At 48.9% G+C, this 12,389-nt stretch overlaps 1 protein-coding gene across 1 annotated transcript; it reads right to left on the bottom strand.

Annotated features, from left to right (window-relative positions):
• Nucleotides 1-2,447: 2,447 nt before the first annotated feature.
• Nucleotides 2,448-6,588, bottom strand: LOC146178144 (uncharacterized). Its single transcript, XM_084579642.1, has 3 exons — nucleotides 6,510-6,588; nucleotides 4,146-4,490; nucleotides 2,448-2,584 (listed from the first exon to the last, which is right to left on the bottom strand). The coding sequence occupies exons 1-3, from the start codon at nucleotides 6,586-6,588 to the stop codon at nucleotides 2,448-2,450; spliced, it is 561 nt and encodes a 186-aa protein (XP_084435768.1).
• Nucleotides 6,589-12,389: the final 5,801 nt, after the last annotated feature.

The following is a 12,389-nucleotide window of genomic DNA, read 5'->3' as shown; positions in this document are numbered from 1 at the left end:
CCGCATTCCCACTAAGGGGGATGGTACGTGGCCGCAGTGATCCACCAGTCGCAGTTAACGGGCTTACATTTCGCGCCCGCGACATAACTCACGCGGAGGAGGTCGCCATTGCGCTAGCTGCTATACCCACACTGATTCCAAAATAATTATATCCGACTCTCGAGGCGCCTGTCAGAACGTCGAGCAAGGCTGTGCTCCATACTTAGCCTACCGCGACTACTTAAAAATTGCACCTATACTGGGGACCCCGCTCGCCGGAACATGGTATGGTCTACTGCTTTATTGGTCTCGAGGGGAATGAGGCAGCTGACGCGCCCGCGCGCTCTCTTTCCGGGCTTCCTCTCTCGACCCCTTAGATTAGGATCTCGAATTCGAGCCAGCGTATTCTTTTAAAGACATTATTTTTATTATCAATCTTTCCATAACCTTTACCCTCGCCCGAGTAAAGGTCTATCTAAGACGGAGGAGCGGCTTCTACTCTGTCTCTATACCAACACTCTGCTGTAACCGGCAGCACTCAAACATTTTAATCCTTCCTTTACGGGCAGTTGTCTGCACTGTGCGGAGAAGTCTTCAAACACCTGCCACATTGTGTGGACTTGCCCATCCAACCCTGCTATTCCTCCTCACCCCAACCCCACACTCGGGAGAACTGGGAGGCGACCCTGCTTGGCTGCTATGACCTGCAGGTCCAAAAGGCCTTGGTCGAGTGCGCCCGGACAGCGGCCGACGCCACTGGGGTCCCGTACTAGGGTCCCCACCTAGTATTTGTAAGGGCCGGATCTTCAAGACCGGTTCATGCACACCTCCATCCTCTTTTGAAATATTAAACGTTTTTCATCACCACCATCACCACCACCACCTACCGAGATATCGCTGATGAAGTTTGTCCTGCGATCTCAATGAGTAATTAAGATTGCAAAAAAAAAAAAAAAAAATGATGGGGTGCACTTTAATAGTGCACCCCGTCGCTTTTTTTTTTCTTCTGAGGTGACTGTGAAATTATGTAAGATACCTTTATGACCATATTATTTGTCTCGCGCTCACAAAGAGTAATCCAAACTGCTATAGTAAATAAAATGGGCTGCGTTTTCGAAAATAGTAAAAAGTAGTTGCATTCCGAGGGAAGATTTGCGAATGCATCGAAAGTAATCGTGAAATATCGAAAAGTTAATCAATGTTTGAACATATTAGGCTTCAAAACATTTTCTTAAAAAAATGTCCATCTTTTCTGGGTATGGTTGATTGGTTTTTAATTTGCAACGTCCTTGGCATCCCTTTTTTATGGTGCTAGAGCTTTCCGATTCTCAAGTGCGCTGTAAAAGTAGACAGGTACGAAGTGAAGGCACAGCGAGAAGGCCGTACGGGCGCTGGAACAAGGCTGACAAAAGCCCCGCCGGGGTGGCGCAGTGGTTACGGCGCTCGACTACTGTTCCCAAGGACGCGGGATCGAATCCCGGCCTCGGCGGCCGCTTTTCGGTGGAGGCGAAAAGCAAGGCGCACGTGTGCTGTGCGATGTCAGTGCACGGTAAGGAACCCCAGGTGGTCGAAATTTCCGGAGTCCTCCACTACGGCGTCTCTCATAGCCTGAGTCGCTTTGGGACGTTAAACCCCACAAAACCAAAACCAAACCAAGGCTGACAAAGCGGTCTAGTTGTGTCCCAATGTTTAGCGGTCCATGGTCTTGTCCCAAATGAGCGCGACAGCCCTAGAGTTTTGAGAGACTTTAGAGGAAACTGGAGGGTTCATGGTCGGAAGAAAGTAGCACTTGTCGGCTAGTTTATTATGGGAATGGAGTAGGACGGTTTGTAGCTTGGCTTAACGAGTTTAATCTTTTAAATTCTGACGGAAGCAGTAATGGATAGCTCCGGATAATTTAGAGCATGCACACAGTACACGGACACCTTGCGCTGTAGAAAGCGGAGGCTGGAAAGAGGGATTGAAGCTGAGAGGTGCTGACTTCATAATCAATAAACTTTACAAGTTGTGCGGGGTGTACAAACCATGCGACAAGCAAGCATATTTCAGCCAGGTGGTCTTCGGAGAAGCTTCAAAGACAACTCAGATGAGCGCCCGGTCTGGGACCGTTACCCACGCTTGCATCATACATCCATTTGTGCGCAGGCATCCTCCGAGACTGAAGGGGAGTCTCCACGGAGAATTTTTGGGGCATCTTATCTTGGAGCCGGCAGTAACGACTTCGTCCCACTTGTATAAATGTGTATGCCATTTTGTTCGCGTGCATACAGCATGGCGAATCGCGCACAGCTAATATGGCGAAAGGCATATTCTCGGTGCTTGTTTCTTTACTGATACTTTTGATGTATATTGTAAAGCTCGCTCATTATTTGTCCTCCTTTTTTCATCTGCAAGGCGCAATGCTTTTCGTATTCACTGCTCTATCGCCCTCTACGAAGTTAAATCAGACAAGTGTAAAGGTGGCTCCTTTATTTCCTGACGTCGAAGTACTCGTGCTGCGGCTGGCCGCCCCCGCCGCTGGCACCGGAGTCGTCCGCGTCTTCTCGGTTAGCGTCCATAAGGGGATCGGAGCCCGCCGAGTCCATACGACGACGGCGCCGACCGGGGCGGCTGCAAAGACATGACATTTTAGAAAAATCGACGATGTTCCCTGCACACTTTCCTTTCATCCTGTACAGGCTCACCACCACCCCCGTCGTCAGGTCTGTCCCAGTGAATACCGACTGATCATGTTTTGGGCCCATGATGGTCACATTGTTAAAACAATGATAAAGGTTTTAACGATTCTAAGCCTAGATACAGAGCGAGAGTGGTTACGCTTTACACTTCCATGTCCAAGGTCAAAGGTCGTTAGGCCAGTTGGTCAACGCAGTGCTAAGCGGCCTATTTGACTTTAAACTAAACAAAGTTCCTGGTCTCAAGACTAATTGCCCCACCTGATGATCTTGGAAAAATCTGGTGTAGTACACCTTTCGCTCTGAAAGGTTTCCCAAGCTAGTCACGCCACCTGACCATCGCTGACCATCGGTTGCCAGCTCTCGACACCACTGCTCACTCGGTCTTAATTTCAGGAGTACCATATTCTGATGACATGAAAATATATGGCGTAACCCAAGACGAGGACAGCAAAAAAAAAAAAAAAAAAAAAAAAAAAAGAAAAGAAAAGAGAGGAGGCACACGACATCCTCAAATGGTGCGCCCTGATAAGTATTGATCGGCCATAAATTCTCGTAACGTTGCGCCTGTTTAGTCCAGCGCTCGATTCGGCGTAGATTTTATTGGTCACCATGTTTGGGCCCAATAGGTGAGCATGCAATCACAACGCACATTTCCTTTCAGGGACGTGAACAAGCTGCCGTTCGTAGCTGGGGAGCAGCAGTCCAAATGTGCTTATCATTCCACATCTTGCTCGCCAGCTAACCTGCATATAGGGACGGCCTAGAAACTGTACCGTATGACGCAGCACGAGTCGTGGTCACCTGAAGTTACATGAATCTTGGGAGAGGTGGCTCAGTATCTACTGCAGAGCATCCATAAAGCGTCTTTTCGACTTCAATGGGCTAGCTGGCTCACCGATCGCCATTAAGCTGCACGGACAGACCGCTACGCGGAGTTGACAGATGGCCCTCAGTAAAGTTCTTCGATAATTTAACAAGGGAGGATAAATGTTGGGTCTCACTCTCCCGTTAGGTTGTATTGAGATCAATGCGGTGATGGGAAGTTTTGATGAGAAAACTGGCGCTGTCGCGTAGAATTCCTCAAATCTGACGTTCTAGCAAGACAGGGTGGTACTAGAAAATATTGGATTGGTGAATCAGAGTTAGTAACGTCAAAGTGTACATGTTTCGACATCTGCCGAGAACCTGGGCCCCCTGTGAACAGTAGTATACTTTCGGGCAACGGCATCAACAAATTCCTTCGCAGTTCGTTAGCCTCGGCACTAGTAATTACGAATACTTTTCCGACACCAAAGGAACTTATTTCTGGCTACAGCAAAGTCGCACCTGCCTCCGGGTTTGCAAGCAGGGGAAGAAAATAGGAGAAAAGGTGGGGTAGAGCCCTAATGTTGCCCTCTTGTTATCTGTCTATTGTCCCTAGTGATTCGCTACACTACATTAATATTAATCAGCGTCTGTGCAGGCTTTCTTGGCGGACTATTTTCGCAGCTCGGATCTCGTACCGCCTGCGCAGGTTCTTGCGTCGTGGGGTATCCTCCCGGTCCTCGTCTTTGTCCTTGGGGCTTCCCCGGTCGATCCTTCTGCTTCCCCTGGCCGGAGGGACTGGAGGTGCAAGACGTTCTTCCTCCGAGCCATTTTCGTCCTCCTCCGCCGGGTCCGGCTCCGCGGCCGGCGGCTTAACGGCGAAGCTGCGCTGCTTGAAGGCGCAGTAGTTCCCGCACCAGTCCTTGCAGCAGACGCGCGTGTCGCATTCCTGGTCTGCCTGACACGGGCTTAGTAGGCGGATGCTGGTGCACGTGTCGAATTTGACCGGTTTCGGAAGGCACACGAAAGCTGCGTTTCCACAAATGAGCAAACGATTAAAGTGGAGCATCCAAGCTCATTGCTTTCACGTGGACGATGCAGTTGACAGAGGAATGGACGTTATTGCATGTATACGCAGATTAAACGGACACATACTTTCCTTACCGAGCACTTGCGACCTCAGAGAAACGAAGCGACGAAACTCGTCTTTTTAGTTACTTGAAGGACACCCTTCATTTTGGAACCGTTTCGGAGTTATTAGAAAAAAAAGAAGAAGCTGTTTATCATACGTTCGCAAACAGCAACCGTATCTGAAAAAATTCTACAGGGCACTGTACGATGAGCCGAAAGCCACTGTATGTAGCGTGATGGTTTGACTCCACTACGGCAGCTATATCTCCCTCTCTTCTTTCACTGCCACCTCCTTCCCTTCGTTTACGGCGCGGGTAGCCCCGCCGGGGTGGTGCAGTGGTAAGACGCCCGACTACAGTGAGGGACGCCCGACTACTGTGAGGGGAGGGGGGGGGGGGGCTCTCCCCTGATGGGGCTGGTACAGGTGGGTCACCACCGCTTGCGGCGGGGGCTCGCCTGGCACCGAATTTTTATCTGTTCAGGCCGTCATTGCACACGCCACCGCTGGTGGCGGACGACGGCTGTTGTTGCGGCGCGCGTCTTTCTTTCCCTCTTCCTTTTCTTTCTTCTCTATATTCTCTTCTATCTGCACGAGGCAGCGGAGGTGGCTCAGCTACAGAACCAGTAGCAGGCCCGTGCATTGTCTTTTCCTTCTTCCGATAGCCACAACAACAACAACCGACTACTGTGCCGGAGTTCCCGGGTTCGAACCCGACCTCGGCGGCTGCGTTTCGATGGAGGCGAAACGAAGAGGCGTCGTGTGCTGTGCGATGTCAGCGCACGTTAAAGATCCCCAGGTGGTCGAAATTACTCCGTAGCCCTCCACTACGGCTCCTCTTTCTCTCTTTCCACTTTCACTCCCATCTTCCTCCCTTCCCTTACGGCGCGGTTGCGGTGTCCACAGAAATCAAGTGAGACAGTTACTGCGCCTTTCCCTTCCTATAAATAAATCAGTTTTTTTTTTACGGCGCGGGTCAGGTGTCCGCGTAGGTGTAACAGATACTGCATCTTTTCTTTCGTGTAAGCCAACTTGAAACGCCGTTAATGCCTGCTGTACAGCGTCTGCTTCTGTTTGCTGTGTGGTGTGGCATTCGAGGAAGCGCCCAATGAAAAGCGCCTCGCGGACGTCTGGATCAGACGCCCAGGTCATGACCAGTCGTGACGGTACATCGCGCGACCCTTGTCGAACACAACCAGCGTCCCGTTGAACGCATCGAAGTTCACCGGCATTCTATCATTGGTTTACAGGAAAGGCGCAGTATCTGTCACTCGCAGAATCCCGTTATACTATCATCCTCACGGTAGACAAGGAGAATTATGATGTGCGTTTCACGATCCCGGGCGTGGCGCAGTTGGTTAAAGCGCTTGGCTGGGGATCCAAGGGATGGAGGCTTGCTTCCCTGTGGTGACAGGATATTTTATTTATTTTAACTATCTTCCTCACATGTAGGCAAGGAGAATTGTGTATTTCACGATCCCGGGCGTCATGGCCGATGAAGTCACCAGGTGATGACGTCACTATTTCGTGGTATCCCGTGGAATCTCGCAAAAAAAGTGATACTTCTCGTGGTCGGACGAACAGGGTACAGGGTCATGACCGCCAGTATGAGCCATTAAAGGCTTTCGCCTAAAATATGCAGTAACATCTCCCCTCCCCCTCCCCCCCCCCCCCAACTCCATCCTTTATCTCCCATACAGGAACAGGTGATAGGAGCCACTGTCCAGGACAAGAAAGCTGCAAGTAAAAAATGAACTCGGCAGTTTCCAGACTACACAAACACCGAGGCTCTTGCGGCGGTGGATCGCCACAGCTTTGGAGCTTGAGAACCGCTTAGGCCTCCCTGCTGTCGAGTGATTCTGCTGGCGTGCGTGGAGTATAAGCCGCCGGTGCTCAAGTAAAGGGTACGGTAAACTCACTGTTATGCGCCATGGCCGCGGCCATGGCGGAGGGCGCCGCGGCGAGGAAGGCCCCGACTCCCAGCAGGAGCAGCAGCATCCTTACAGAAGTAGTCAGCGTCGTCGTCCTCCACGCTCGCGCCCTCCTCGGTGGCCTTTTCTTCTGCCTCTGTCGGTCACGAATGCTCAGCTGAGGCAGTGATGTCGAATGGAGGCTGAAAGGTAGAGTAATCGAGGGAAAAATTCCGAGGACGATTACGATACTCCGCAATGCGAAAATTGAGTGAGCTATCAGGCGTTTATGCGATATATTGAGGCAAAGAATTTAGAGATGCTGTACGCATATATGCGCAGTTACAAAGCACTCTTTATTTTTCTCACGAGCTGGATATAATTTCTCGGGTGAAGAGAAAGAAGCGCCACGGGCGAGTGGCGCAGAGCTCGTGGCTCTTCTTTCTCTTCACCCGAGGAATTATCTTTGGTCCGTGACTATCTCGTGACGCTTTTTCGCTCGGTTACTTCGGTAACGGCCGAACGGGAGAGCTGCGCTCTAAAATGTCAGATGTCAGGCCGCTGAGCGCATTCAGAGAAGGGTCAAAGGGGTCATTCTTGGTTTTGTTGACCTTGAAACATAATGACGCATGCTCCCACTGGCCGAGATACAGGAGGGGATATTCAGATTGTTTCATAGAATGCAAGAATAATTGAATAATTAAAAAAGATGAAAATTGTAGAGGTTCAACTAATCCTTGAACGAAGTTCAACGAGCGTTAGCCGTCGACTGTAGTCGCTGCCGCTTCGATCTTGGCTCGCTTTCGGTCTTGGTAATCTTCTCGTAATCCGAGGAACAAAAAAGAACGCAATATCAACGCAGAAGACATTTTGATAGAATGAAATGGCACACCGATAACTAGAGTGGACAGAATCAGGGTCTTGTGACTGACAATCCAAGACAATAGAAAATAAATCGACCTAAGTCAACAATTAACATGACAACCAGGTTGATAAGGCGAATAGCCAACAAAAAACGCGGAGTCAGAGAAAGATTTGTGCCGAATTGCTCAGTCTTTTGTGATAACCAGAATAGTGTACACCATCCCCTACCTCAAGCTAGGGGTGGCAGAAAAGAACAAAATTGAAACAATCATAAACCAGACATATAAAGCAGCACTGGGGCTACCCACTGCACCCCTACGGAAAGACGTCTTAAACCGCGGGTCTACAATAGCACCGCGGAACTATGCGAGGCACTTATAATACCACAGCTAAAGAGGCTCGCCACCACATCCACGTGATGGAAGATCCTGGGTAAATTAGGACTACAAGATAGAATCCCGGAAAGAAATGCACAAGTACAAACTGCCGACCGAAGTAAGGAACGCACTCACTATTAAACCGCTACCGAAAAACATGCACCCTGCAAATTTTCATGAACTGATGCCCTGAGGCAATAAATATCGATTAAAAAAAAAAAAGACCTTGAGGCCAAGTTAGAAGACCCTGAATACACTGTTTATGTAGACGCGACGGAATACGAAGGAGGCAACTCTTTTGCTATCGTGGGCGTGAACGACTTGGGTAAAACATTAATGGCAGGTTCGATAAAAACAACTCAGGGACAGCGGAGGAGGCGGCTATTGCCATGGCGATGGTCAGCACCAAAGCTGTTACCATAATTAGCGACCCCAAATCTACTATAAACAATTTTGTCAGGGGCATGATCTCCGAAGAGACCGAGTGAATTTTAAGATATAAGGACTGGTACCAAAAAGAGGTGGAATTAATATGGGTGCCGGCACTCGAGGAACAGAGGAAACGAGTTGGCTCAAAGTATAGCTCGAGGTTATGTTAGCCGAGCAGTGAGCCAGGCTGATATTTCCAGTTCCTGGAGAGATGCATTTGTCTCATTTCATAACTACACTAATCACTTTAAACTAGAAAGGCGGATATATCCTCCACCAGAGAAGAAACTTGACAAAAGGCAGGAAGTAATCTGGCGTTGGCTCCAGACGCGTGCCTTCTTCAGTCCATCTAAATTAGCACACATGTACTCAGCACAATACAATGGAAATTGTTAAGATTGCGGCGAAATAGCCGGGTACGATCCCATGCTATGGAGCTGCGAAAAAGCTCCGCCACCGACGGACCTACTATACCAGTCCATTCTGTAGAGCGGTGGGAGGCTATACTGGCCAGTTCAGACCCGTTGACGCAAGTTCAGGCTACTGAGTGGGCTCATAATGTCGCCGAAAGCAACAGACTTGAGGCCATCTAAGTGTAGCGCCCACAAATCGCTCATTGCTGACAATAAATGTTTTCCAATTCAAATATCGCCGCAGTATGCTAGTCCCGCTACTCGATGGTCTCAGCAGTCCGTCTGGCACGAGTGCGGTCTCCATCTTTAGCAAGATGGCGTACGTGCATGGCGTATTTACCTAGGTTAAGCGCCACAAGTGGAACTTCATGAAGGCGACGATGTTCGATGCACAGCACGAAAGCTGATGTCCTCTTAACTGACGGCGCATACCCACACAGGGGGATCGGCCACAGTTGGAACTTGATGAAGACAATCATGTTTGCTGCGCAGCGCCAAAGTGTGATTCAGTTTTACCAGAGGCGTGTTCAGCTACAGTGAAAGCATAGTGCTCTCGATGAGGGAACGACGATGTTCGCTGCACAGCTCGAGATGAAGATGACAATGCAGCGTACATGGAGGAAGGAAACAACTTAGGAGAGGCCCTTGCCATTCCCAATGCATTGGAGAAAGTGTGGCGGAAGTGACGTCAAAATTTAGGGTTAGCCAAGTCGAGCCATTAGCAACGGCGACGCGTTGCTATGAAAACTCGGGCCACTAGCAACAGCGTTGCTAAGGGCCCTAGGTACGTGAGCGTCGAGGAGAAAGAGAATGCGGAGAGTAGAGGAGGAGGAGAGACGTTGCAGCGTCCGGTCGCGGCGCGGCCGCGCCGGCTTCAAAAAAAATGACGTCAGAGCCTCTCCTAAGTTCGTTCCTTCCTCCATGGCGGCGTATATACTAGTATGGGGTGCCATCTGTGGAAAGCATGAGGACATGCATGGTCCATGAATAAAGCGAAACACGCAAATGAACGCTAGCGCTTTAAAATTTTATCCGGTGATAGTGAATATTCGTTTCCCATGTGTCTTTGCCTTCTTCGTCACAAGCCATTATATATAGCCTCGACCTGTAAACTTACGTATGCGTCAAGATGATCGGCTTCGCCCTTGAATTGTGCGTGAAGCGTCGTGACGGTCGTGAAGCCTGAAGACGAGGTGAAGTGGTACAGGAAGAATCCTGATAGCTCAGGATTTTAAAATCTCCCGAGACAGCTTACCTTTATTCTTTTCCAGTTTCTGTCAGGTTTTTTGTTAGGAATGTGTCAGCCTGCCATCTCTATCCCTATAGAAGAAAGAAGTTGACTTCCTGCGAATAGCAGCAGGCAGATGAACTGAACAAAAAAGGTGCCCGAATCTAGGGTAGTAATTCAGTTGTGAGTGCAGCATCGTTCTTATCTCGCGTTTCTTGAGTGTCGTTTTATTTGCTGCCGTTTATAATAATGTTTGCCAACTATATTTCACCAATCCACTTTATTATCCTTCTTGGAAGTTTCACTCCTGTAGCGTTCGTGAACGGACGCCCATTTGGAGATCCAACAAAGCAGTCCTGAGGCTTGCCTATACTCGCCGACGTTGCTTGCAATGAGATTCTGATATACATTCGCCGTCCAGCGGTCGACGGGGGAAGGGGGAGGAGTGGGGTTCGCATTAGAGCAGGGGTGTTTCTACCGAAGGGCATGAATACAGAGAGAGGCGAGTCCGGAACAAGTGTACAGTGTTTGTTTCGTGGCAGGAGCGGGGATAGAGAGGGGTAGGAGTCGCCGAATAGAGTATGATACTCTGCCGGTCACAGCCATGGCACCGCAGGAGTAAGGGTGATACAAAGCTAGGCAGAAACTTCGAATCAGGACCTCTATCTGCGCAGAAGGCGGCGTTTGTTTTTTCGTTAATCCTGCTGTGCTTCGATGGTCACTGCTTAATCTGTTCATATACTTGTCTTGTTGGCGCTGCATTGTAATATTATCATAATCGTCAGCCGGATTACACCAATGCCGGCCAACTTCTTTTTTATTTATCCAATTAAGCCGCTGCTTTACCATCTATAATCCCTGACAACTCCCTAAATTACTTTGTATATTTAAATATATCTAACCAAAATAACTTTCTGCACACTGCCTTCTCTTGGGAGACCAATCAGTTACTCTGAGCTACCATCAGTCATCCTCCCTTCTCATTACATGTCCTGTCCATGGCAATTTCTTTTCGATTTTGACTAGAATATCATTAATTTGCGCTTGTTCCCTGGTCCACTCTGCACGCTTCTGGTCTCTTAACGTCACAACTATAATTTTACTTTCCATAGCGCCACCTCAAATTAAGTGAAATCATTTTAGCTACCCCCCCCCCCCCCCCCCCCCTTCCCCCCGCGGTTGCTACCATTGAGATACAGCACACTTTACCCTTGAGGAATACTGGTGAACGATCTGAGGCCAGACGTCTGCCGAATGCGCTCTACCCCAATCTTAGTTTACTTGGTTCACTATTGTTTTCTGGGTTTAGGATTCCTGTTCTAAGTATACACATTCTATTACAACTTCCGGGATCTGGCTACCTATTTCAAGCTGTCTAGGCCATTGATCATCCTTAACAGATCGCAGCGGACGCAGACATAGACACGGACTTAAAGCACGTCTCTCCTTACTTCCGTGTCTGCTGTATAAGCTTTGTCAGCAATTATTGAACACCAACTCGCCCAAGCTCTTGCATGAGCAATCTCACATTAGCACCATCATGTGTAATTCGCCCCCAAAGTTACTTAGCAAGGCAATTACATCGACAAATCGCAAATTACCGAGGTATTCTTCACCAACTTTTATCTAGAAATGAGTCCAATTCAGGTCTGTGAATACTTCCTGTAAGCACACGGTAAACAGTACTGAAGCGATCAGGTCTGTTTGCCTAACACCCTTCCTTATTGGGAGTGAATTACTCTCTTTACGTAGGACTATAGTAAACGGGCTGCCACGGCGAACATCTTCCAATAATTTCGCTTGTGGTTCCTCTATACCTCACAGCCCTTGCTCACCTTTCTGTTGGTGCGAGAAACTAAAAGCTACGAAGTGGGGACTGCGTACGCAAATAAGGGCGAGTTGGTTTTATCTGCACTTGTGTTTGTGCGAATCAAGCAACGTGTACCGTCGGAGAGGCCAGCACGAAGGCAGCTTCAACGGACGCTGTATAAACATGCTGCCTGTTTGAAAATGGTTACGCAGAACGTTTAACTTCCCCAGAGTGTTGTTAACCGGACGAGGGACCGCAAGGTCAGCTCGCGGCACAAGGTGCCAGCGGTGGTTTTACCAGTTCTATCTTCAAGGTGCCGTCTGAACGCTGCACATCTATAAATAAGAGGGAGCAGTAAGGACTTATCGCGTGCCCCGACAACAGAAGCAGCAAAAAAACGTGATCAGCTAGGCTCAAGGAAAAACCGTTACTCGTGATGGTTTTGGCAGCGCTCGTTGAATGGGTCGGTTACTAGGCAGTGAAAAGTCGCGTATACAGTAACTCGCGGCTGGTGTGTGGCAGCGTATCTGCTCTTGTACCTGGAAAGGGCGCTTTTCATGAAATCAATACGACATACAGCAAAAAAAAAAAAAAAAAAAAAGCTGCGACTTAAAGAAGTACAAAAACTAAAAGGTTAAAACGCCTAAAACCCGGGATTTAGAAAGCGACTATGAAGAACGCAACGATTAATGTCCTCAATGGTGCCCTCCGTCCAATGGTGTCGGGCTATTGCGTCGGCGTCGCGGTTAATCTGTTATTAATCACTCA

This window comes from Amblyomma maculatum, chromosome 9 (assembly GCF_055883805.1).
Source record: "Amblyomma maculatum isolate TAMU_Amacu chromosome 9, ASM5588380v1, whole genome shotgun sequence".
In the NCBI taxonomy this organism is placed as follows: domain Eukaryota; kingdom Metazoa; phylum Arthropoda; class Arachnida; order Ixodida; family Ixodidae; genus Amblyomma; species Amblyomma maculatum.
Note: the sequence above shows the minus strand (reverse complement) of the source record. Positions and strands in the feature narration are given on the sequence as shown.